Source organism: Marmota flaviventris, chromosome 8 (assembly GCF_047511675.1).
Source record: "Marmota flaviventris isolate mMarFla1 chromosome 8, mMarFla1.hap1, whole genome shotgun sequence".
Lineage (NCBI taxonomy): Eukaryota > Metazoa > Chordata > Mammalia > Rodentia > Sciuridae > Marmota > Marmota flaviventris.
In genome coordinates, this window is record NC_092505.1 from 123,093,401 (window position 1) to 123,120,907 (window position 27,507).

The 27,507-nt window shown below is 44.2% G+C and overlaps 2 protein-coding genes across 5 annotated transcripts in view; both read left to right on the plus strand.

The window, feature by feature from the left end:
• Positions 1-27,507, plus strand: part of Nmnat3 (nicotinamide nucleotide adenylyltransferase 3) — a 112,808-nt gene that overhangs the window by 83,351 nt on the left and 1,950 nt on the right. Inside the window, exons 3-4 of one of the 4 annotated variants that reach the window (XM_071615604.1) lie at positions 17,765-17,963; positions 22,488-22,567. The exons of 1 other annotated variant lie outside the window; for it this stretch is intronic. In XM_071615604.1, coding sequence (XP_071471705.1) covers positions 17,765-17,963; positions 22,488-22,567 — 279 coding nt within the window. The remainder of the gene's footprint in view (positions 1-17,764; positions 17,964-22,487; positions 22,568-27,507) is intronic. 2 more of the 4 variants (XM_027933546.2, XM_071615607.1) reach the window with 2 other exon arrangements.
• The window catches only part of Rbp1 (retinol binding protein 1), a 111,826-nt gene that overhangs the window by 30,855 nt on the left and 53,464 nt on the right, over positions 1-27,507 (plus strand).

The window sequence follows — 27,507 nt, forward strand, 5'->3', positions numbered from 1 at the left end:
GAGTCCTTGGCTGTGAGATAATGCTGGGGCCATGTTTGCAGAACAAGTCTACCATAGTCCTCTCTTCTGCTGATCCTGCCAGGTCCGGGAGTGGAGAGAGTAACAATGACTGAGTCACCAGCTATGTGCCATGAGCTGTTCACGTTGGTTACCTGATTGTAATTGTGTGGGTCTTAACAATAGTATCCACATGCGCTTTCGTTGTTTCCAGATAAAGCATTTTATCAGTCAGCTTCAACTGCACCAAACCTCAACATATCAGGGATATGCTAGAAGAAACAGTTCATTTCTTGATCACAGATCTGTGGGTGGCTGGGACAGGGGGCTTACCCACCCACTCTGGGTCCAGGGAAATAGGAAGGGCAGTGACCACTTGCGTGTTCTTCTCATGGGGATGACACAGGCTCAGGATTGTAAGCCCCACCAAGCAAGCTTTGCATCTCTTCATGTCCCATCTGCTAATATCCCACTGGTCCGGCAGGTCTTCTAACCACGCCCAAAGTCAAGGGCTGGGGAAGTACGCTCTGCCTTGTGTAATGCTATAATGGCAGAATGAGGAATTGGGACCCATAATTCAACCTACCGTAGCCATTTTCTAGCACAAAGAAAATTGGATAAGGATATTGTGGCATTACAGCTAGTGTTTAACAGTATAATCTTGGATGCAAAATACCCATATAAAGTAGTAGGTTATCAAATTGCTAATAAAAGAATAATTCTACAAGCCCAGGTAGCATTTATCCCAGGTATTCAAGGACAATTTACCATAAAGATATCTATTAATATATCACATTACTAAGACAATATATTTTTATGAAACCTAAATCATCATCTCAATACATACTTAAAAGTCATTCAATAAAATCCAATACCTATTCAGGGATTTTTTTTTTTTTTTTTTGCACTTCTAGTAAATTAGAACTGCAAGGATCCTTCCCTAGACTGATGCACAATGGCATAACACTTCAGAGGCATTCTCACAGTCGCAAAGATATAGAAAAGAATGCCTGCTCACTGCCCTGATTTCCAATGGTATCCATCAAATTATAGAAAGGAGACTTGGTTTTCATTGTTTGCAGGTGATGTTCCTCTCTCCCTCCAAGGGAAAACTATTAGAATTAATAAGTTGAGTAAGGGAGCTTAGATCCAGGATAAACCAAGCAAAGTACTCAGTTTTCTATGTAAGAGTGGTAGTATTATGTACCGAAACAAATATGTACGATGAAATATAGTGAGAAAAAAATTCCATTCTCAAGAGTAATGGCCAGGAACATGTCCCTGAGTCTAACCTTGGCCAGATACCTGAAGGGTGCCAGGGGGCAGCAGTTCCGCCTTCTCCTGAGACACTCGACCAAGTGTGACCAAGTGGGAATAGCCACTTATTGATCAGGTTTCCAGTGAAATCACCAATGGGTGGACATTTTCCCTTTTTTATTTAACTGGAGAAAATAGTTCTGGAAGACTAAGTAGGTGTTCAGAAACTTCCTGCTGTGTCATCACACAGCATCAACTGTGTGATGCCGACTCCAGTTAGCACCATGGAGCATGAAGTCCACATTAAATGAACATATGATTAGAGAAAAACAGAATCAGGGGAGGTGGGGAGAAAATTTATATAATAAGAGAAAGTGAGACAGACATTTAAATAGTTGGAGGAAAAAGGCAATTGATTTCCTGCCCCATGTATTTCACTCAGCAAAATACTAAAGATAATCGACCCAAAGGTTACCATTATGAAACAGGGACCTACCCAGAAGCCAGTGGTGGGCAGACAGAACTTTCCAGAAGAGGCCAACCAAAGTCACAGGTCATATGAAAAGGGACATCCGTTCCAAAGGAGGTGCCAGTCTGCAGATTCAGAGCAGGTGGCTTTCCACTTAAGGAGGAAAAGAGAATGTTTGTGTTTCTGGTTCTCTGCGAGACTGAGGGGAGTGGATGGCACAGGCAGAGGTGCAGGAGGAGCAGCCTGGGGACGGTGACATGCCAGATGAGTGGTCGGAGGAGACAGATAGGGAGGCGACTTCTAGCAATGAAACAGAATGACAACGCTATTCCAAGAAATTCTATGAAACTCAGTAACAAGATAAGGAGACGAAACTCTTAAGACGAGACACAGAGAATCAATGCCAGACCGGAGCCGGGGAAGGCCTGTGAGTCGGTTGCCAGAGGGACCAACAGTCAGGCTGAGAACCTTCTTGTCAAGGAGAGTTCCTGTGTGTTGGTAGATAGATAAGGAATGCAAGTGAGGGGGCACTTTACCAAAGAAGAAATGTGAGTGTGTGTGTATGTGTGTGTGTGTGTGTGTGTGTATATATATATATATATATATATATATATATATTTTTTTTTTTTTTTTCATTCCATTATTATGTAATCATTTAAAATGATATTTTCAAAAGGGCCAGTGGCCAAGAAAAATGATGATCATATAATCTCATAAAGATGATATATAACATTAAAAAGATAGTGCACCACGATCAAGTGGGGTTCATCCCAGAGATGCAGGGTTAGTTCAACATACAGAAATCAATAAACATAATTCAAAACATCAATAGACTTAAAGACAAGAATCACATGATTATCTCAATAGATACAGAAAGAGCATTTGACAAAATACAGCATCCATTCATGTTCAAAACATTAGAAAAACTAGGGATAGTAGGAACATACATCAACACTGTAAAAGCTATCTATGCTAAACCCAAGGCCAGCATCATTCTAAAAGGAGAAAAATTGAAAGCATTCCCTCTAAAAACGGGAACAAGACAAGGATACCCTCTTTCACCACTTCTTTCAACATAGTCCTGGAAACACTAGCCAGAAAATTAGACAGATGAAAGAAATTAAAGAGATACAAATAGGAAAAGAAGAATTCAAACTATCCATATTTGCTGACATGATTCTGTATTTAGATGACCCAAAAAAAATTCCACCAAAAAACTTCTAGAACTCATAAATGAATTCAGCAAAGTAGCAGGATATAAAATCAATACCCGTAAATCAATTGCATTCTTATACATCAGTGATGAATCAACCAAAATAGAAGTTAGAAAAACTATTCCATTCACAATAGCCTCCAAGAAAATAAAATATTTGGGAATCAATCTAACAAAAGAGGTGAAAGACCTCTATAATAAAAACTACAGAACATCTAAGAAAGAAATTTTAAAAGACTTTGGAGGATGGAAAGATCTCCCATGTTCTTGGATAGGCAGAATTAATATAAATATATTATTAATAAAACTGCTATACAGATTTAATGCAATTCCTATTAAGGTTCCAATGATGTTCTTCATAGAAATAAAGAAAGCAGTCATAAAATTCATTTGGAAAAATACGAGATCCAGAATAGCCAGAGAAATCCTCAGCAAGAAAATGAAGCAGGAGACATCACAATAGAGCTATAGTAACAAATGGCTTGGTATTGGCACCAAAACAGACATGAAGACCAGTGGTACAGAACTGAAGACACGGAGACAAACTCACATAAATACAGTTTCCTTATACTGGACAAAGGCACCAAAAACATACATCGGAGAAAAAAATAGCCTCTTCAACATGGTGCTGGGAAAACTGAAAATCCATTTGTGTAATAAAATTAAATTAGACCCCTATCTCTCACCCTGCACAAAACTCAACTTTAAGTGGGTCAAGGACCTAGCATTCGACCAGAGACCTTGCACCTACTAGAAGAAAAAGTAGGTCCAAATCTCTATCATGATTCTTTACAGAATGGGAGAAAATCATTGCCACCTGCACCTCAGATACAGCATTATTCTCCAGGATATATAATAAGAACTCAAAAAACTTAACAACAAAAAAACAACCCAGTCAATAAATGGTCAAAGGATCTGAACAGACACTTTACACAAGAAGAAATATGAATGGTCAAAAAATATATGAAAAATGTTCAACAATTAGAGACATGCAAAATAAAACCACACTGAGATTTCGTCTCACTCCAGTCAAAATGGCAATTATCAAGAATACAAGTAACAAAAGTGTTAGCAAGGATGTGGGGGAAAAGTTACACTCATACATTACTAGTAGGACTGCAAATTGGTGCAACCACTTGAGAAAGCAGTATGGAGATTTCTCAGAAAACTTGGAATGGAACCACCATTTGACCCAGTTATCCCACTCCTCGGTTTATACCCAAAGGATTTAAAATCAGCATATGGCAGTGATGTAGTCACATCAATGTTTATAGCAGTTCAATTCACAATAGGCTAAGCTATGGAACCAATCTAGGTGCCCTTCAATCGGTGAATGGATAAAGAAAATATGGCTAATATACACAATGGAAAATTACTCAGTCATAAAGAATGAAATTATGGCATTTGCTGGAAAATGGATGGAACCAAAGGCTATCATGCTAAGTGAATAAGCCAATCCCATAAAACCAAAGGCCCAATGTTCTCTCTGATATGCAGATGCTGACTCACAACAGGTGGGGGTGGTGGGGGGAGTGGAAGTTCACTAGATTGGATGAGGGGTGTGGTGGGAGGATGTGGGGGGGGATGGGAATAGGAAAGACAGTATAATGAATCCAACATAACTCTCCTATGTTCATATATGAATACACAACCAGTGTAACTCCACATCATGTACAACCACAAAAATAGGAAGTTATACTCGACATATGTATGATATGCCAAAATACACTCTACTGTCATATGTAACTAAAAAGAACAAATTTTAAAAGGAAGATATGTAGGTAGATTTACATTATATGGAGAATAATATACATAAGACAAAGAAAATGAACCAAAATATAAGTAGTATTAACCTGCTAGATGTGTTTTATTAACTTTGGATCCTTACCATTTACATTGATTTCTGAACTCATTTTACTCATTGATAACATTTAAGTTAGTATACGGCTTAGAGTGCAGGACTGTTGGTTCTGTCTCCCCCACCCCAGATTCCTGGTTCACAGAGCCTCTTTTGGCTATTTCTCTGGCCTTTGGCTCCCTGTTTCTAAATAACAAGCTCATACTGTTGCTTCCTGACTTTTTGGAGCTAGATATTATCCATTGGCTTCTAATTATGAAAAATGAGACTCCAGCTCTGTCACATCTCTGCCGTCAGGCTCACACTTTACGTCTCAAATTGATCGGCTCACAATGTTGGTTCTGCTAATATTTATCGCTTACATTTTTGTCAGCGTAAATGGAGTTAAGTAAATCGCACAGACTGCTGCATTTCCCTGTCTCTTATGTAACTTTAGAACTAATAATTGCTTCCTTACTTGTTCCCTTGTGTCTTTACACCTGAAACTTAATTGAGTCCCACATTTTCTAGAAGGTCTCGAAAGCCCTTCTTTGTACAGGTGACTCAGATGAAATGTCTAACGCATGTTGTTTCTGCCCCTATCCCTCCTGAAGCTCCAATCTCTCCTCAGCCAGCTCTCTACGCCCACTATGTCACTGTCATCTGGGATCTCCTTTCATTGATTCCCTAGGGTCCCTTGACTTGTCTTCTGACTTACAACTCTTTTGTTTCTTGGATTCCGTACCTTCTACTTTTTTGGTTTACCATCTCATTTTATGGAGTGCATTCTCCAGCATCTTTCTGACAAAGGTTATATGAGAGGTAAACTTTCTAAGATTTTGCATAAATGAAAACAGTTCTATCCCATGGTCTCAAGAACAGTGAACTACAGCCTGTAGGCCAAATATAGCCCATGGCCAATTGTCATTTGTTTTGTGAGCTAACAGGGTTTTTTACATTTTAAAAGTTTTTTGTTTTTGTTTAAGAATATGCAATTGGGCTGGGGTTGTGGCTTAGCCATAGAGCACTCGCCTAGCATGTGCGAGGCCCTGGGTTCGATCCTCAGCACCACAGACAAATAAATAAAATGAAGGTATTGTGTTCAACTACAAAAAAAATAAATAAATATTAAAAAAAAGAACATACAAGAAAGACTGTATGTGGCTCACAAATCCTAAACTATTTACTGTCTTCTTAGTAGAATAAAAGTCTGTCATGCCTATTCTAACCAATTGGTAGTTTGGCCAAATATAGAATTCAAGGTTGGAAATTAACATTTGACTCCACTGACTTCTAGATCCTAGACTTGCTGTTGAGAATTACAGTGCTTCCCTGCTTTCCAATTCTGTGTGTTTGACCTCTGGTTTTCTTTCTAGAAACTTGTAGATTCTTTTCTTTAAACTTGGTGGTCTGAAGTTTTATAATGGCTTACCACTGTGTGGACCTTATTTTATTCAAAGTGCTGAGCATTCAGAGGATTGTCAATTCTGAAAATGTGTGTCCTACTCTGGGAAAATGTTTTTCTTTTTTTCTTTGATGATTTCCTTTGGTCTCTTTCGGGAATTTCTATTAAATTTGTCTACCTCCTGGATGGAACCATGCTCTCTTCTTTCTGGCATGTGATCCCCTTACACCTGTTACCCTGGGGTCCCGCCCTGCACCTGACATGCTGCAGGCACCTGGTGATATTATGGAGTGCATGTCTTTTAATCTCTAAGAGCTTCTTCCTGTTTTCTGATTGTTCCTTTATAAAACACCCCATTCCTGTTTCATAGGCAGGATATCATCTCTGCAGTATTTCTGACAATATTACTGGAATAATATTAAACGTCCCTTCTGTTTCCTGCATTTCCCTGTGTCCCCTGTGTTTCTTTCCTCCTGGTAGTTGCTCAGTTATGTCTTTTGTGGTGGGCACCTTTCTGAAGTCTGTCTCTTCCCAGGCTGTTGTCTGAGCCATTTTAAGTTGTGATACCAAAATGCCTGAAGCACGGTAGTTAGAAAGAAAAGACCAACCGTAGTTATCTCATAGTTTGGGAGGCTGGGAGCCCAAGATCAGACAGCCCCCTTGTTCAGCCCCTGACCAGGGCCTCATGCTGGGTGGCGTCACACTGGCAAGAGATCAGATAGCAAGACAGGAAGCCAGAGCTGGGAGGGGACAGCTGGAACTAACTCAGTCCCTGAGGCCAGCACTGGGCCCTTCCAGGAGTGGTGCTCCCGATGATGACCCAAATACCTCTCACAGCCCCACCTCCTAACACGGCACCTTGGGAACCAGGCTTCCAGTGCACGAACCTTCAGGAGAAGCACTGAATCCACCTCCCAGCCACAGCAGCCGTCTCCCCATCCTGCCCATTGGGCCATGATGGCAGACCAGAAGCTCTGGGTGTTCTGTGAAGGCTGGTGGTCCTCACGGCCATGTGATCATGCCTAGGCCCAAGACCCCCAGGTGTACCCGTGTCCATGTCTTCTCCTGGATGAGTCTGTTCCCCAGACAGACAGCTCTGATCTGGTATTGTAAGGGGACAAATGTGACCCTCTTGTCTTAAAGATGGTACTTCTCCCTCCCCTCAGCTGTGCCTATTCTCAGGTGTCACAGTTTACTTTGGCTGAGAAAGCAGATGTCTGGCCATTTAACATGGCGCTGCTTGGGTAACCCCGAGGTAAGGGTGGCGTGGCTCCTTACTAATCAGGGTGCATGTTACCCAGACAGGAAGAAAGAGGCGGAGGCCTTGAGGAGCTCTCAGTCTTTAGGAAAGACAAGGGCAGACAGATCACTATCATACAAGTGCTGTGAGGAGGTGGGCTCAGACAGCAGAGGGTCCCTGAACAAGTACCTGCACGTAAAGAAGGATCGAGGGTGGGTCACAGGAAAGGCAACACTGCCATCGTGGCCAAGAGCATCTGAAGGGAAAAGGCCTGGACTCATGACCATTTGGAGGATAAGAAGGAGTTTTAGCTCAAATTGTTATTTTTATTGACTCTCCTCTCCTGGGTGCTGTAAAAAAGCATTGATTTCTCGGTGCATGACCTGTGCCGTCAGAATGAGCTGAACCATCACAGGTGACACCTGGGTATCCAGGATGCCCAGCAGAGCTGCCTGGCTGGGCCCAGCCCCCCACCCTGTTTCCTCCTGTAAAACAGAGATCAGTGTGAAGGTCAAATGCATGTAAAGGGCCCCAGAAAGTCACAGCCCAACAGGAGTTCGTCCTCCCAGCCCCTGTTCCTTTTAAAGGGAAAAAGAGAAAGAAGTAGCCTGTATGTCCCTCGGATGACCCAGGTAGGCAGGAATGTAGCTGCTTTCTCAACACTCAACATTCTCGTAAGACACTGTTTCCATTAAAAAAAAAAAAAAAAAAAAAAGGCTTCTATTTTGGGCTGAGCCTCTTGCAGTCATTAATCAAGTTCATCGTCCCTGCCTACCCCTCCAGGGCAGTTTAGCATCCTGGAAAGGGTTAGTCTCCTGGCATCCAAAAGGGCCATCTGGCCCTACTGCCCCCAGCTGAGGGCTCTGCCCTCAATCTCGGGCATTAACCTTTGTCCTCTCTGCCTCAGCTGTTGAAGCCTCCTCCGCTTCTCCTGGCCACAGCACCATCCCCCTGTCGTCTAGGCTGGTGCCTGGGCTCTCCCCGGTACTGCCAATGCTGTGGTCCCTGGCTTTGGGCTGCACCCCCCTGTACCCTCTACCCTCTCCCTAGGAGCCATGTCCACTGTTAATTCTTAACCCCCTTCACTACTCCCCGAAGGGGCCTTGGGAATTTTCCAGGATCCTTGGTTGCCCTGCTGAGGGTGGGGGATGGGTTGTTTTCTGCAGCACCCTCTGCCTGTCCTGCCACAGCTCCATTTCTATGCTGCGGGTGCTGCTCTGAATTGTCCCAGAGCAATGTAGGGAGGTCTCCTCTCAGAACTCCAGGAAGGAAGCAAACTATGTGCCCACCTGCTCCCCAGTGTGCATACTTCACTGGGCCTCTTAATTATGTCCGCCCAACCCCACCTCTGACAGCAGCTAGGGAGCAGGCCTGACTCCAGTGTGAGCCCTCTAAACCCCAAACCTTTCTTCTAGACTCTTCTCCACCCTGCTGCCAAGTTCACCTCACCCCACCCTCAGCCCAGAAAGAGCCTTTCATTTCCGTTAGCATACTCTCCTCTTCTTAATACTCTCAGGATTTTGGTGTAACTTTGTGCTCTAAGTCCCTGGACTCTGGTTCCTGATTTTTTAAAGGAACTTGAAACTTTTCTCTCTCAACAAGCCTGACTCCTACAAATAAAAGCTCTAACGTTTGCCAGTGTTACCTCTAAAATGAGTTTTAGGAGCCAGTTCTGGAAACCAAAAGGTGAACATTGCCTCCCTGTTCTCCGCTGGGGTCTGCCACCCGTTGATGTGGTGCATGCTTCAACTTGCAGGAAGGAGGGCCCCGGGCAGCCAGGATGGCCAGGAATGCAAAATGTATCTGAGATCATCAAGCTCTGGGGGGAAAGCTACACCCTTTGGATTTCAACTCTCCTTCTGAAACAAGAAGTGGTGGGTAGAATGTCTTTCATTCTTCATTGTTAAAGCTGAAAAGATGGGAGATCACTCGTAATCAGAGAGGTGAGTGGGCTATTGAAGCACCAGAGCCACTAATGCCCTGAAATACACACCTAAGTTTTGAATCAAGGGTTGTGCAAGTCAGGAGGGGCAGAACCCAAAGGCAGGGAGCATGTAGGTGACTTCCCCGACATTAAGCTCAACCTGAAGGAACCACACACTCTGGGCCAAGGTGAACAGGATCTTAACTCACCCCCTTCCCCAATCCTAGAGGACTTGAGAGAAGCCTTGGTACCTTAGTACCATTGCTTAGACAATCAAAGAAAAAAGAGAGGAGAAAACATCCTTCTGAAGAAGGGCCACACATGAGCCCTTGCTCAGATTTGCGACCTTCAGCCTGAATTACCCCAAGAAGTTCAAGTCGAGATCTGTGAGCTTCTAGAAATTCCAGGTTCCTGCCAAAGCAAGTATGAAGCCTTTCCAGAGGAGGACATGTGACCATCAGGATGTGGCAGGCATTGACCAGCAAGCATTCAAAGAAAACTAAGCACAGAAAGTAAAACCATAGGAATAAGAACTAACAGAAATAAAAGACAGAAAAAATAACTGTACAGACTCTGAAACTAATATTATTCAATATAAATATCGAAACAGTTATGCCTATATTTAAAGAAAAAAGCTAAAAAGTGACTTGCCAGATTTGTTGAAGAACCAGTCAGACTTCTAGAAATGACTAAAATAAACAAAATTAAAAGTTCAATGAAGGCCCCCTAAGAAGACATAATCATTCTAAAACAGAAACACCAAAAACCAGGGTCTCAAAATACATGAAGCAAAACAGAGTTCAAAGGCCAAATAGTCAAATTCACAATCATAGGTGGGGACTTCAACATCCCACTCTCAGCAATGATGACAAATAGACAGAAAACCAGCCAGGATGCAGAGGGGCCAACCACATAGTTAACCACAGGCTTGAACTGACATGCATGGAACTCACCCACTCAATGTCACATTCACCAAGATAGGCCATAATCTAAATATGAACTAATCTCAACAAGTTTAAAAGAATCAAAGTCACATCGAATATGGTTTCTGACCACCATGGTATCTTACTGGAACTGATAAAAGAAAGACAATTGGAAAATATTAAAACACATGGAAATTAACACACTTATAAAAAAAATCCATGGTTCAAAGAAAATACTGCAAATGAGTTTTGTTTTTGTTCTTGTTTTTTAAATAACTGGAACCAAATGAAAATGGATACACATTGGAAAAGAAAAAAAGTTTCTTATTTGCATATGACAGAATTGTCTATGTAGAAAATCTCAAGAATCTACCCAAAAAACCTTCAAAATTATAGGAAAGTGATTTCACTTGCAGGATAAAGATCAACACACAAATATCAATATATGTATATATATTGGGATCCCTGGGTCTCTTAAATCTGTGGGTTGCAGTATGTATATATATGTATTTATACATATATAGATGTAGATATATATCTATAATGTATGTAGATCATATCTATATTCATATCTAGATAGAGATATAGATAATATATACGTGTATATATATGTATATATACATACCAATAGAAAACATGTGAAAACCAAAATTAAAAACAATGCCACTTAAAATTGATCTAAAAAAATAAAACGCTGGGCTGGGATGTGGCTTAAGTGGTAGAGCGCTTGCCTGGCATGTGTGGGGCGCTGGGTTCAATCCTCAGCCCCACATAAAAATAAAATAAAGATGTTGTGTCCGCCAAGAACTAAAAAATAAATATTGAAAAATTCTCTCTTTCTCTCTTTAAAAAAAAATTAAAAATAAAACGCCTAGATATAAATTGAACAAAGCATATATAGAATTTCTGTCCTAAACATTAAAGATGCCAATGGAAGAAACCAAAGAAGAGCTAAACAAATGGAGAGAGGTATAACATGTTCATAGGTTGGAAAACTCAAAAGTTCAATGAATGATTTTGAATCATCTTGGTAGAGTAAAACATAGATTGAATGAATTAGAAGACAAATGAAATGAAACTATTGAGAATGAAGCATAGAGAAATAAATTTTTTAATTCCAGAAGAGAGGACAAGAGACATGAAGTCTCCATGTATACAGTGAAAGGGCCGCAAGAAAAGGGAAGAAAGAGATGACCCATGGTCTAGACATGATGTGTCCCCCAAAGTGTGGGTATTGTATTAGATAATACCTCAACATTCAAAGGTGAAATGACTGGGTTGTGAAATCATTAACTTAATCATGATCAGTGCAATAGGCCACTGGTAGGGATTAACTGAGTGGTAACTGTAAGCAGGTCGGTGTGGCTGAAGGAGGTGGGCCAGTGGGGCATGACTTTGGGGTATATATTTTGCCCGTGGTGAGGAGACCTTAGTTTCTCTGATTCCTGCTTGTCCTGTCCTAAGTTTCTTTCTTCCACCACACTCTTCTACCACGATGCTGTGCTCACCTCGGCCCCAGAGTAATGGAGCCAGCTGTCTGTGGACTGAGACCTCTGAAACCATGAGCATCAAATAAACTCTTCCTCCTCTAAAATTGTTCTTGTGAGGGCTTTTGGTCACAGTGGTAAAAAAGCTAAAATAGATAATAACTAAAAATTTTTCAGATCTAACCAAAAAACTGTAACCCACAGATTTAAGAGACCCAGAGATCCCAAATCAGGGTAAATAAAAAGAAATTCATATGTAGACAATGTTTAAAGATGAAAAACAAATACAGACTACCTGCACATAAATGGTAGACTTTTAGAGGACTTCTCAATATCAACGATAAAAGAGGATGGAACAGTAACTTGAGAACACTGAAGAAAAAAAATTATTGCAACCCACTATTTTTTTTTTGAAAGACAGAGAGAGAGAGAGAATTTTTTAATATTTATGTTTTAGTTTTCAGTGGTCACAACATCTTTATTTTATTTTTTTATGTGTGCTGAGGATCGAACCCAGCACCCCGCGCATGCCAGGCAGGCGCGCTACCGCTTGAGCCACATCCCCAGCCCTAAAACTCACTATTTTATACCCAGTGAAAATATCTGTCAAGACTAAAGCCACACTAGCTCAAGGAAATTCTACAGTGTATATTTCTGCCAGACAGATTAATTCTGCCAGATTCCCAGGTGGAATGTCTGACATACAGGAAGAAGTAAAATGTCGAGAAAATAGTAAATACATGAAAAAAATTAAATAAGCATTGGTTGCATAAAAGAGAATAGCAAGTAGCAAGATCTAATAGAATAAAGACACAGCAAAAATGACACATGTAACAAGAGGGTGGTAAATGGAGTTAGTCTTTGGCTGTTAAGGAAAAGGCTATCTTCGCTTTTTTTCCTTAATAACACAAAGGTTTTGATTTACTTTGGTGGCAAGATTATGTAATTTCTAAACAATCTCAAAGAGAAAAACAATTGAAATAATAAAATCAAACATAGGAAAAGAGAATAAAAGTAACTAGAATATGGTGACGAAAACATAAAATAAGATGGTACCTTTGAACTCAAATATTAGCATTCACATTAAACATAAATAAACCTGTGTTTCAGTTAAAAGTCAAAAATTGCCAAGTTGACATTAAAATGTTTTCATGGGCTATTTACAAAGTCTTGCTTAAACAGAAGTATAGACATTGAAATTGAAAGGTGGAAAAAATACACCATAAATATACTCACCAAAAGAAAGCTGTTGAGCCTATATTATCACAAAAAATAAGTGAATTTTAGAAAACCATAATTTTACCAGAGATAAAGAAGTTCAATTCACATAAAGATACAGATATAAGACATATGAATTATAGATATAATATATATCAAACAACAGTTGAAAGAACTAAAGGGAAAAATAGAAAAAAATCTAAAGTAAAAGATTTTTCTAACGTGATTAATACAGCAGGTCAGGTGGACCAAAAAAAAAATCAGTAAGAATATAGATATAAACAAAACAATGAGTAATCTTAACTGAATGGTCAAATCATTACACCAAACAATCACAGAATACAAATCTTTCCAAGCACACATGAAGCATTTGCCAAAACTGACCAAATACTGGGACATAAAGCAAGAGTCAACACATTGCAAATGATCGAATCAATTTAGAGTATGTTCTCTGATTATGAGTGGAACTAAATTGGAAATCAATACCAAAACTATAACCCACATGTCACAATATGTTTAGTAATGAAAAAATGATTCCTCCAAATAACTCATACATCAAATCAGACATCATAATAAAAACTAGAAAGTATTTTGAACCAAACGGTCATGAAAACACTCTCTATCAAAGCTTCTAAGATGCAAGTAGAAATGTGCTCAGAGGGAAATTTTTAAAGCCTGAACTGTGTATTTTAGGAAACAGAACAAACTGCAAATTAATTAGCTGAGCACATATCACAAGAAGTTAGAAAAAGAACAGCAAAGTAACAACACGAGAGTGGAAGGATAGAATTAATAAAAATAAGAACAGAATTTGGTGGAACACAGAAAAGAAGCATTCAGGAGAGAAAAATCAATATGCCAACAGTTGGTTCTTTCAAAAGACTAATAAAATAACAAACCTCCAGTAATACTGTGCAAAGAAAAAGAAAGGGATGCAAGCAGCCTTCGGAATGAGAAAAGCCATCGGTACAGATGGCTCAGACACTGAACAGATAAGAGAACAGCATGAAGAAACTTATGCCAATAAATTTCAAATGTTAGATGTAGTGGACAGAAATCCTAGAAAAATCCAAGTTGCCAAAAATCATAATGAAGAAATGAAAATCTGAATCATCTTCTAACCATTAAAGAAATCGAATCAATTGTCAATGATGTTCCCACAAATTAAATCCAAGCCTCATCAGACTTCACTGGTGAGCTCCACCAAGCAGCAAAGAAAAAAAAAAAAATGTTACTTCAGTCCTCCACACGAGCCCTGTCGGGGTATAAAGAGGAAATTCCTCAACCCTCTGTATGAGTCTGGCTTCCCCTTGATACCAAAACCTCATCAGGACATTGGGTTAGCCAGCTTTGGGTCACTTGGTGTCACCAAAATAACCTGACAAGAACAACTCAGAGGAGGAAAAGTTTTAAGTCGGTTCACAGTGTCAAGAGTTTAGTTTATGGTCAGCCGAGTTTATTGCTCTGGGTCCAAGGTGAGGCGGCATATCGTGGAAGAAAAGTGTGCAGAGAGAAGCTGCCTCAGGACATGGCAGCTGGGAATCACAAAGAGAGAAAGGGAAGGGACTACAGGGAATGTGCACCTTGCCAGTGCAAGCCCCCACACTGACCAACCACCTCCAGCCCTGGCCCCACCAGCCTATAGTTACCACAAGGTTAGCCCTTCAGACAAGGATGGACGGATTCGTTTACAGCTCTCACAATCCAACCATGTCACCTCTGAACATTCCTGTATTATTAACACAGGATATTTTGGAGGACTCCTCATATCCAAACCATGACATTCCACCCCCGGCCCCCAAAAGCTCATGTCCACCACATAATGAAAAATGCATTTAGTTGATTTTCAGGAGACCCCGTAGTCTTAGCAGAATCTCCCCAAATCCAAGTTCAAAATGTCTTCTGAGACTCAAGGCAGACTCTTGGCAGTGAGCCTCTGTAAAGATCAAAAGCAATTACATATATCCAATACACGGTGGCACAGAGTAAATGTTATCATTCCAAAAGGGAAGAATAGGGGCTTAGAAAGAAGGGGTAGGACCAAACAAGACTGAAAACCTGCAGGCAAACAGGTCCCTTAACACCACCTATAGCCTCTTGGATACCTGGGGGAAGATGTTCTCTCCAAAGGGCTTTGGAAGCTTAGGGAAGGCTCTGGCCTTGCCAGTTGCTGTGCTTATGGTCTCTTCCTTAGTCTGGTTCTCTCCGCAGCCAGCAGATTTTCTCATCGGATAGTCCATGTTACTGGCATCTTTTAATTTCTAGGGTCTGCCTTCCAGCTTCGTCCCCACCTTCACAGGGTCACTTATCACCCTCTCAGGGCAACCTGCACAAATGCTGACCCTGCTCCACCTCGCCTGGCACTCCCAGATCTTTCCTCAAACTCCTGGTGGAACCCTCCATGGTGGCTTAACTTCAGCTTCCTTCATTCCCGCAGAACCAGCAGCACGTAGATGATGCCGAGGCCCGCTACCAGCTCATGGTGGCCCCTGTCATGTTAGCCATCTGCACTACCCTCTCAGTACCTGGGTGGCTGAGCACAGGGACAAAAATTTCCTAGGACCCCTTGTGCAAGCAGGGCATCACCAGGATCTCTTCTCAAAGGAATTTTTCCTTCTACATCCTTAAGCCTGCAATGGGTGCCATCATGCAAATTCCTGAGATGCCTTCAAGCCTTCTTTTCCTCTATGTGAAGTACTTAGCATCTCTTTCATGGCTAACATCTCTTCAACAGTCACACCTTTCTTGTCCTCAATTTTAAATGCACTCTTTTGGTCAAACTGCAAGTTTTTATTCAGCTCTGCTTTCCACTCCTGATTCTCCCAGTAAATTTGGCTAAAAGGTTCTAGCAAAATTCATGCCACTGACTGAATGCTATGCTGCCTTAGAATTTCCTCCACCAGATTAATTATCCCATTGCTTTAAAATTCAGCATCAGGCAAAGTCTCAGGACATAGGAAATGTAGAAAAGTTCTTTGCCAGAGTGTCACGTGAAGAGCCTCTAGTCCAGTTCTCTCTAGATTCCTCATTTTCCTCTGAATCCTCATGAGCATAGTCCACATTCCTATGGGAATTCTGGTCTTCTGAGTTCCCACCAGAATTTCCCATTAAGCTCTGCTTACAGCAATCTAAGATTTATCTATTCTGCATCCCCAAACTTTTCCAAACTCCTTCCACAAACCAGTTCCAAATGCCTCTGAACCACATGGTCAGGGATTGTAAAAGAATTATAGACCCATCTTCCTTCCCAACAACTCCCCTACCCCCAGTACCAGTTTCTCTGTTAGTGAGCTTTGTGTCACTGTGACCAAAATACTTGACAAGAATTTAGAGGAGGAAAAGTTTATTTTGGTTTTTATTTCAGAGGTTCAATCCATGATTGACTGAGTCCATTGCTCTAAGACCAAGATGAGGCAGCACACCATGGCAGGAGGCCTACCAGAGGGAAGCTTCTCAGGACATGGCAGCCAGGAATCAAAGAGAGAAAGGGGAAGGGGTCCCAGGGAAGGTCCACCCTTCCAGGGCACACCCCCACTGACCCACCGTCCTCCGGCCACATCCCACCTGCCTACATTTACCAGACAGTTAGCCCAAACTCGGTTGGGTTGATTAGGTTATAGCTCTCAGAGTCCACCCATTTTATCTTCAAACACTTCAGCATTAACCCAGGAGTGTTGCCGGGGGTGGAGGGCGGGACACCTCACATCCAAACCATAACAGACCATAAGACGAAGAATTATAGAGCCGTCTTCCTTCCCAAAAGTAACTAGCAACATGAAGCCATCGGTGTCAGTTTATCTAGAAATGCAAATGTTAGTTTTAAGACTAGAAAATTAATCAGTGCAATCCACTATATTAACTGACCAAAGGAGAAAAACTGCACCATCATTTCAACAGTTGCGGGGGGGATAAAATGATAAAATCCAATATTCTTGCATGTCAGAGACTCTTGAGCTAGAAATAGAGAATGTCTCTAAAAGTAACACTGTCCAGATCAAGTAGACTCAGCTTCAGAAGAAAGGCCAAGTGTCAAGGGCTTAATACATTTAAGTTATCTCCCATCAGAAAGATCCCATGCAGGTTCACGGGGTCTACAGGGAGTTTCTGTGGCAGATGAGCACAGCCCATGGCTATTCCAAGACAGACCTCTCCTTCCACTGATGGCAGGATCCTCCAAAGTCAGTCCACCCAACTATCCCCCAACCCTGCTCCATGCTGCATCCCATCTTACACCTTGCAGCCTCAGTGCCTGATTTGGACTAAGAAACTACACATATCCATTGTCTCCCACAGAGGACCTCATGATGTTCCTCAAACATTTGTATTTCTTGCACTGGGGAATGAAACCAGGGCCACTTGACCACTGAATTACATCCCCAGCCCCCTTCCCCAACTTTTTAAAACTTTTAAATTTATTTTGAGAAAGGTCCCCAGTAAGTTGCCGAGGCTGGCCTCAAACTTGCGATCCTCCAGTCTCAGCCCCACAAGTCTCTGGGATTACAGGTGTGGCCCCTGCACCCAGTCTTCCAGCATATTCTGGTATCTGGCTCTGTGGGCCCATTGCTCTGTGGGCTCCGCCCTTGCAGCCTTCCTCTCGATAAAAGTACTGCAGGGAGTTGTAGAAGACTGTCAGGGAGGCACGAGATCACAGAGGTGATACCCTTGCTCTTGCTGTTGGCCCATGAAGGAGAGCATGCCAGGGTCGCCCCCACTCAGGACAGGCAGAGGTCTTAGCACCTGCCTGGACTCACACCACAGGGTGGCAAGCATGTGTCTGGACATGCAGCATCACAGTTCTCTCCTGCCTAGGAATGTACCAGGTGACCCAGGGCATCATCTCACCTGTCAATGATGACTACGGGAAGAAGGACTTGGTGGCTTCTCATCACCGAGTGGCCATGGCCCGGCTAGCCCTGCAGACATCCGACTGGATCCGTGTGGACCCCTGGGAGAGCGAGCAGCCACAGTGGATGGAGACGGTGAAGGTGCTGAGGTAAAGGTAGTCATGCTCTTGTGCCATGACCTGCAGGGTCTGTGGGGGAAGAGAGGGAAGGGGAGCAGAGTGGGACTCAGCTAGACCTCTTCAGCCAAGGTCTGAGAAGTGTCTCCAGTGAGAGAGACTGACAGTCACCTTTTCAGAGAAGTCCCCAAGCCACTGTCCATCAGGAGGCACTTGTGGGGAGACCCACCTAATCTTCTGTCAGAGAGCTGTAGCATCAGGCCCTGGGCCATCACTCAGTTTCTATGTGACTCTGATCAAGTGACTTAACCTCTCTGAGACCTATTTCTTACTTGTGAACTGAGGACAATAAAATCTAATGAGGATTTTTTTTTTCAATGTAAATAACTCTCATGACCTTGAACAGCCTAATAACCTTCATTATGATTATTTTTGTCATTGACTAGCTTGGGAATTGAATCTATACAATAAGCTCTTTTGCTTGCACAAATCATAGGTTCTCTAAATCTAGACTTTTATGTAGAATAGAAAAAAAAAGAAAGACTGTGAATCTAGAAATAGTTACTCAAGATTTTTTTTCCTGTCTATCTTTTGAAATTGCTGTTAGTGTTCAACATAAGTAACATAGCTCTTCCAAGCCCAGGACCAGGGTGTTTGGGGGAGAAACAGGGAGTTTCATCTGCCCTGGCTGTCACCATCGGTCACCACTGCCAGCTCGTAGCAGGGACTGCAGGCTGCAGGCGGGGTCTTCTATTTGGAAGCACCAGGATTTTCACGGAATGGGAGGAACACGGGACAAGTCAACTCATTGGCAGCCCTGCCCATAATGTGTTCAGCCTCGGTTGTTTACTTATTTGCGGAGGCACTTGGAAGGAAACTGTTCGCGTTTTGAGTAAAGGTAAACATGGAGACGGCATGTGCTGGTTCCAATGACTTCACCTTCTGCTGGGGAAGAACAGCTAGGAGCAAGTCACCAGTTATAGTGCCACTTCAGAAGCTGCTGCTGAACCAAAAGGAGAGCAAATAGGAAATACTTGTCAAGACGTGTTCACCCTTTTTTTTTAACCACCCCTTGGGATAAGCAAAGGCTCATATATTGAAAACTGCACAAGGAATAAATTTGCACCTAGATCATCCTTTTAGAATGAGTCATGGTCTCATTTATCCAGGCTAACAGAGGGGAACAGAAGCAAGACAATAGATGACGCAACAAATCACTTAGCCTGCAGGGATCTGCCTTCCCCGCCACCCTAGAGAGGCAGGTTGCAGAGGGCACAGGCTTTGAAGCCAAACTGACCAGTGGAATGACTCGGTGTAAGTGGCATGGCCTCCTCCCTGAGCCTCCATTCCTCACCTAATAAAATGGGTGACGTCACCTACCTACCGCACAGGATTCTGAGATGACGCAGCAAACGACCTGGTTTATGGGAGGTGCTGGATAATGCCAGCTCCCCTCTCTGCATCCTCAACATGAGGCTGACATGACTTCTCCTCAGAGCCTGTCCGTCATTTATGGATACGCAGGCAGTGACCAGAGTAATTTAATGTCACTCATGCTTCTGCTGCAAAATGCAGGTGTGAGCCACGATTTTACTGCACACACTCTTTATATTTTTTCTTTCTTTTTTTTTTTTTTTTTTTTACTATATTCTTTATTCTACCGCTGGCTACACATTGGAACCACCTGGGGAGCGTGGAAAAATATAGGTGGCTGTGATATCAATGGTCGGGGGTGGGGTACTGAAATTTTGAAGAATTCCCTGATGATGCTAATGTGTGGCTAGTATTGAGTCCCCCAGACTCGGTCACTGAGCATGTAACTCACTTCTGATTTAAACTGAGGTCCACTCAAGGGCAGTGGTCAAAAGCTCTGGCTGCAGGGATCACTTGGAAAACTTTTTTTAAAATGCTCACCCGCATCCCAGAGGTTTGGGTTTGCTGGGGTGGACTCTTAAGTGTGGGTAAGGGTCCCGGATGATTTATGCGCTGCCATGGTTGAGAATCATGATGTAGATAACAGTTTTCACGGAGAGATGATTGGAGATCTTCTAAAGGTTGAAAATCTGGTTAAAATGGTCAAGTCAGGTGGTGTGGGCAGCACAGCAGGAACTGGTCCCATCATTGCTCCATTGAGTCTCCTTCTGGTAGAGTCCACGGTGGAGCCATACCACAGTGACACAGTAGCAAATGACATCAGGATGAATCTCACAGTGGTATCAATTCCCCATGGAACTTATTGAAGATTATTTTTCTTTTTCCCAGATTGTTTATTTTTTATTTTTTATTATTATATTTTTTTTAATCTCGGCCACGTTTGTGTCCTCAGGGCATTGGCAGCTTTCCTTTTCTGGGAGCTGTGGGCAGGAGGGTCTCACAGTGCCAGCTCCTGTGGCCCATCACCCACTGTCCTCTTTGTCCATTCCAAGCATGATCTTAAATTGTCCTCATTTCACAGATGAGAATACTAAGAGGGCTAAGTTAGTCACAGTCACACAAATCAGCAGGAGGTGGCACTCCAGTCGGCCCCACTCTGAAGCCATGCCGTGGCCATCTTCAAGGACAGTGACCTGCCGGCTGGGAGCATGAGGTAGCTGTCTTTGCTCTTGCCATTCTCACCCTCTGAAGAGGCTTCCCTGGAGATCAGGGGGCTGCTGGGGACACAGGGAGCTTGCTGCCAGCATCAAGTCACAGGCCCAGTGCTGGTGGCCCCCAGCCCAAGAGACAGAGAGGAAGTCCACAGGGAAAGCACACTTGGTACTGAAGGTCATCATTTGAACAACAAGATCCAGAGAGCCAAGATTCAAAGTAGAGACAACTTGGAGTTTAGAGACAAGTAAAACGAGATGCCAGTCACTACCTTAAGGCCCCGCCTACTGCACATGCCAGGCTCCATCATGCACATGTCTCTAGTAAGCTCTGCAACTCTGAGAGGTTGGGTTCAGCCCCATTTAACAGATGGGGGGATGGAGGCTCTGGAAGGCTCAGCAACATTCTCAAAGTCCTACAGTCAGAAAGCGGAGGGGGGACTCAAACCTACTTCAGTCTGAAGAGTGGGTGCAGACCAAGCCGGGGCACACCTTCAGAGAGGAAGCTTTCCAAGCCACGCAGACAAACAGCCATGGAAGCAGCCTAGCCAGGCCCTGGGGAGACTCAGCCGAGTCTCTGAAGCAGTCGAAGGGCCTTGGGCCAGGGTGAGATGTCTCCACGTACCCACTCCTTCCCTGGCTCCTGAGTTCAGGAGACTGCAAGTGGGCACTTTCTAAGGAAATAAGAATATGAAGGTGAATTAAATGAGGTCCCTATTCACAGTCTGGTGGGACGACAGACTGAGGAGTGTTACCATAACAACAGGTGAACTCTATTGAGCAGGTCCTGCATGGGCTAAGCTTTCCTGTTCCGCCAAGCCTCCTCCTGGTCCCAATCAGCAGGGGCCACTTCCCCAGCCTTTTGCAGGGTAGGGCACTTTCTCTGTGGTCTTATGATATGTGCTGCAGATGAGGCCGAGTGAACTTTCATGATCAATTAACAGATGAGGTCAGTGAGGCTCAGAAAGTGTCAGTAACTCATCCAGGTTCTCAGAGCACTTGGATTGCACTTGAACTTGAACCCACATGCTCTGGCTGCAGAGCATGTGCTTTTCCACCAGGCTCCGCCCCCTCCCACAGGGGGCTCTAGCAAATGTATAAAAATAAGAAGAGGGAAGATTGGGTCCATGCAGGAAAGCGTGTATGGTGATTTCCTGTGTTCCATAAGAGAAGAAGGTGCAGGTACCTCCAGGTTTAAGGAAGACAGATGGCTTAAAACGCTGAGCATGCCCAGTGGGTGCAAGTCTAATCCTCTCCAAAATGCTCAGTGCATCCATTAACTCTTCATCTCCAGGACTGCCCATCAGAGGTGGGCACTGTCATCACCTCCTCTTTGCAGAACCATTCACAAAGACCCGGAATCCTTGCCCCAGGGTCACACAGCCTCTGGGGAGCTGGGACTCCCCTCAGGCTATCTGACTCCAAGCCCTGGCTCTCAGTCATCACCCTGCTGCATTTTAAAGCACTGGTTTATACTAAGAGCAGGGTGTCTCTAGAGAGCTAGCTGGGGGCTAGGATGTGCCAGGGCTTGGTGTGAGTAGCTCCTTACTTTCACAAAAGCCCACAACACAGGCATTACCACTCGGCTTTCCAAATGAAGCCACGTGCTCAGCTCTGTCCCTAATGGCCGGGTCCTTCACTTCCATTCAGCACTGACTTCTGTATTTTTAAAGTGGGAAATATTGAAGGAAATGTTGAAAGAGTGGAAATAGGCTCTCTTGCTGCTTTCACCCACATGATACAGAAAGTAGTGAGGTGTCTTGGAGGGGGCTCTCTGGGACAACCCAGATGGCATCTGCTTTCTGTCCCAGCACCTGGCACAGTGTGGGACACACAGGGTGCCCTCAACAAATATTATAGGATGAACAGATAAAGATGGATAGGAACAGGTCAGGACTTAAATTCTGAGACCCCTGGGGTGGCTCTGGGGACGGGAGGGCCACATACCTGAGCCCCTGTGTTTATGCTGCAGGCACCATCACAGCCTGCTGCTCAGATCTCCGCCCCCAATGGAAGGCTCGGACCCCGGCCAGGCGCCCTCAGCACCCACAGGTGGGTGCCCACTCTCTCTCCACAGGAGGGGGGATGCCAGCGATCCCTGTGAGCATTGATAGTGTCACAGCTGCAGAGGACTTGAGGCCAGTCCTCTGAGCTCAGACAAGGAATGTGCTGCCCACCTGGTTGGGTGAATCTTTCAAGGTCAAAAGCTCAGATTCAACCACCTGCCACCCCTCTCCTCCATAAATTATTGTGCTAACTTGGGATTTACTGCCCAAAGGAGTTTACCTACCCCGTGACCTGTGCTTGTGACATGGATTACAGGGATACACTGGTGAGTGTCGCTGGGATTCTTTTAAAAGCCTTATTTAGCCTTTTTGAATTCAAATTGTGTCATTTAAAATGTGGACAGAGAGACTAACACTTTCTCACACTTTTATCAATGCTTTACTCATAAAAGGAAACCTATTTTTAAGGGAATTTATAGTCAATTTGGATGATCCCCTAACCCTGACCCCACGTTTCACCTCTGGTCACCTCCTGGTGGTTGATGGAGACTTGCTGCCTGTGACATCAGGGGACACACAGCCCTGGTATCCATGGACACAGGCATGACCTTCTTATGAAAGCAAACAGGATCCCCGCATGGTGGTGGGGGTCAGGGGTGGGGACAGGATGTGACGTGCCAGGGAATCACTGGCCTCACTGGGCTGAGATTCCACCCGTCCCTCTGCTCAGTCTTCTATTATGGGGTCTACAACTTGGGTTGGTGGGACACACTTCCACACTGCCAAGGAGAGGTGCACCTCAAATGTTTTAGCTATGCAGAACTTTCCAGAACCTTAACTACGTCCGTGTGCATTGTGACTCATCAAGAAAGGGAAAAAGCCCTCAGCCATCCCTACTTTTTAACCCTGGAACTCTTTTCCAATGCCTTTTTGTGTTTCTCAGACCCAATGCTCCCGAGCAGGAAGGGAGCACACTTCCAAAAGGACTTGGAAATGCCACCAGGCCCTGACAGAGGAAGGCTGGTCAATGGATCCCACCCAGCAGAATCACCTGAGGGCTGGTCAAAAACACTGATTCCCAGGCCTTCTGCATGGGAATGGGGCCCAGGAATCTGGATGTTTAATAAGCACTTGGGGTTTACTTTACAGCCAGTTTGGGGGACTTTTCACCGGAGTAAGAATCTAAGTAGGAGTTCTGGTGCCTCCTACATGTGCTCCCCGGCACTTCCCTGGGCCAGACTCTGGGCTCAGACTGAGAACAAGGACAGCCAGTGCCAGCCCCTGCCCTGAGTTGGAGACAGGTGTGAAGGAGCAAGTCCAGGCTTGAGTCAGGAAGGTGACGATTAAGTCATACTCACAGGCCATGTAGGCTCTGGAGGTCGGAGGTATTTCAGGACAGAAGGGCAGGCTAGGGCACAAGGCAGGAATCGGCATCGGTGTGGGGCACTCCATGCCCAGGGAACCCACAGCCTGCAGGGAGACATGGGGAGCAGCCAGGGTGGCGTGGAGACCCAGTCCTCTCGCACCTGCTCTGCAGAGACATCCGGAGTCTGTCTCCTCTCTTTCCCTGACTGTTCCTCTTCCCCTTCCCTTCTTGGCTCCTTGGTGGAAACCCTCCCTGTCCTGCAGGCTCAGTCCTGAGGCCACCTTCCCTGTGAAACCACCCCAGCTGCTGTCATTCATGTGAACGCTCTCCCTCTGCCAAAGCACACCCCATGTTCTCCCCAGATCCACCTGGCTCTACCTGGCCCTGTACTATTTGAACTCTTTCTCTATTTTAAGACCCTATATTCTGCTTGTCTTGTTCTATTCTGTGCAAAAAGAAAGTTTTCATGGAGTGAAAAGTGGACTTTTCAATTTACCAAAATATATTAGTTCCTTTAAAAAAAAAATCTTCATGTCCTTTGCTTGACAATTTCTCCTTCGAGGAATCCAGCTAAGGGGACTATTAGAAATTGGGACAAAGATGTATGCAGAAAGATGTTTGCACAGCAGTTTTTACAATGGCAGAAAATAAAAGCAACCTCCTTGTTGAAATATAAAGGAATGTGTAAGTAAATTATACTGTGTACATAGGATGAAGAATCTGCATAAAAGGTTTCAATGATATGGAGAAACCGTTATGAAGAAAGCAGGGAATATCAGGATACGATACCATAGATATTACCTCAAGTCTATGAAAAATGAATATACTTTCACATTTGCTTGCACATCTAACTCAACAGAAAAACTTAAGGAAATACACAAATATGTTGGTGGTTTGTGTTGAAAGCAGAATGATTTTTATTGTTGCTGTTGTTATTTTCTGTTTTACATACTTACGCATTTTCCATATGTTCCCTGAGGAACACATACTTCATGTTTGTAATCAGAAGGAAAAGTTAGTGATTGAAAACCAGAAGGTGCAGTTTTCTCAGCCTCTGTTTGGCTTTCCCTGACATTGGCATGTATGTTACGAGTGACACATTTCTAAGGGACCATCTTGTGCGCTGTCTTTTGCTGTGTGTTGTTATACCCTGGGATTGCAAATTCTGTGATGAGTTCAGCCTGGCTTTGCCCATCACTTCTGTGATTTGCTGTCCTCCTTGGACTCACCCAGAGTCTTGTGGGTTGCTGTGTCCAGGAGCTCCTTGGGTGAGACCCTTGGGAGTGGATGATGGCCCGTCCTTTAGAGTTTGGCTGTCTGTCTTTTGTGAAGGTGGTCCCTGCCCTTGGCTCCCGGGGACAGAGCCCAGCTCAGTGATGCTCAGAGGGTCCCTTTCCATTAATCAGCAGGTGCTCAATCTGCACACACTTTTCACTGAATGGTTAACATGGGCACCACCCCTCAGATGCCTAGACCTGGCGCCATCTCTGTCTAGGACCCAGGGGTCCCATGCTTCTCGGTGTCTGTGGGGTTCTGTGACGGACATCATCATTAGTGGCTGTGCCAGGTGGGACGTTCACACTGCATTCCTCCATCTCCCATTTCCATAACATCCGTGGTCTTGGTGCTCACGTTCCCACTTCACAGCTGAAGAGACTGGCTAGGTGGCTCTTCCAGAGGGCCGGCCAATCTAAAATCCAAACCCAGGGTGCCCGCATAAATCTTGGTTTCCTCTGCTTTGCCAAGCCTGTAGCTACTCAAAGGCAGAACACACTTCCCCCAGAATGCCCACGGATGCCCAGTTCATGTCACTGTGTCACCGTTAGAACAAACCACATTGAAAGCCTTTACACTGCTCGTTGGAGTTGGGTACTTTGGAGCTGGACACAGTCACCCCGTCTGAAAATGTCGTAGCTCTGATGTAAGGGGACATGAAAGGGATACGTGGATGCCTTTTCGAGACCTGAAGGCAAGACAGCTCAGAATTGGGGTCTGAGGCTTATGTCACCATAGGAACAGATCCACTGCATGATGTCACCCAGAATAACAGGCACCACCGGCCTCACAGACCTGCCTTAATGGGGATCTGGGGACGTGTGGGCACTTGTCCTCTCAAGGCAAGGGTCAGAGTGAATAGTACCCCTTCCTTTCATGGTTAATAAACCAAACAAGACCTAATACAGAGCGAATAGGAGGAAACTTCCCCCGTATAAACCACTGGGAGAAGAAGGGGGTGTCTTCTCTGTTCTCTGACCTGTGGAAACAGAGGGCATGTGCCCCAAGCCCCAGGAGACCCTGGAATTAAATGGACATCATTTAGCACCCACCCACAGGAAGGCCACAGAACCCACACAACTCTTGAAAAACCAAACACTGATCAGTGGTTGAATAATAAGAAATTAGCTGTAGAACAGTGAAAGTCCATATGTACAATGTGAGCAATGAGACCAACCCAGAGTAGTGAAAAGTGTGAGTTACTAAATGAATTTTATCATGCAACTTTATTAGTTTTAAAAGGCCAGGCATTTAGGAGATGATTCATAACTGCTGAATGGATATTTTGGTGAGTAGACAGGTAGATAAATAGGTACATGGATGAGTTAATTAATTAATTACAGGCAGTTAGCACATAATAGCACTTACTCCGTGCCAACCCCTCTTCTAAGTGCATTATACTTATAGACCTATTCAATTCTCAAATAATCCTCTAAGTAAGTACTACTCACAGCCTCATTTTAAGAGATCACATGAGCCTCTGAATGGCAGGGCAGGAATGGGAGTCGTAGGTGTCTGCGCTAGAGTGTTGGTGTGAAGCCACCAAGAATTAACACTCGCGTGAAGGATGGAAGGTTTGAATGTCATTCATTGTACCAATGGCATGCTGCTGGGGCGGGGCTGGAAAGTGTGTTTCCATAACTACATCTGGCTCTTTGAACAAGTCCTGTGCCTGTTGTCTCAGGGATGGGGAAACCAAGGCCCAGAGAAGGGAAGGCCTTGGTACCATAGCAGCCTGTTCCCAACTGAGGCCAGACCTCAGACCTCTGCATGACACCATTCGTCCCTCACACCCCAACCATGGCCAGCCCAGTACTCCTTTGCAAACCCTCCTCTCTGGTCCATGTCCAAATTCCTTCAAATGCTCCACTACCGAGGAGCCCAAACCCACCCTGTACCCCTAGTGTAGCCCCTCCTTCCTGAGGCAACATGGTGATAAAGATACCAGCCCTCCAGGAGCCCAGACTTCACCATATACTGAAGCTGAGATCGGTTTCTGGAAGGACCAGAGATCTTGCAACAAGCTTTAGCATGGACCTTGCTTTTCCTTTTCAAGAATATGAATGGGGGTGGGAAAACCCTGCTGGTCCCCTGTGCTCCAGTTATGATGCACCTACAGATTCCCACCAGCAGGCGGCGGCAGAGCCTAGCAGTTACAGATGCCCCACCTGGAGGCTGGCTGCCTGACTCCTGACTTCTGGGACTAGCTGAAGACCTCACTTGCCTCTCAGAGCCTCAGTCTCTTCTTCTGCAAAATGGGCACAAAATGCCTACCTCATAAAATTGTTCTGAGGATCACATGGTATTATACACACACAGTGTTGAGTAATAATGCCGTACTGACC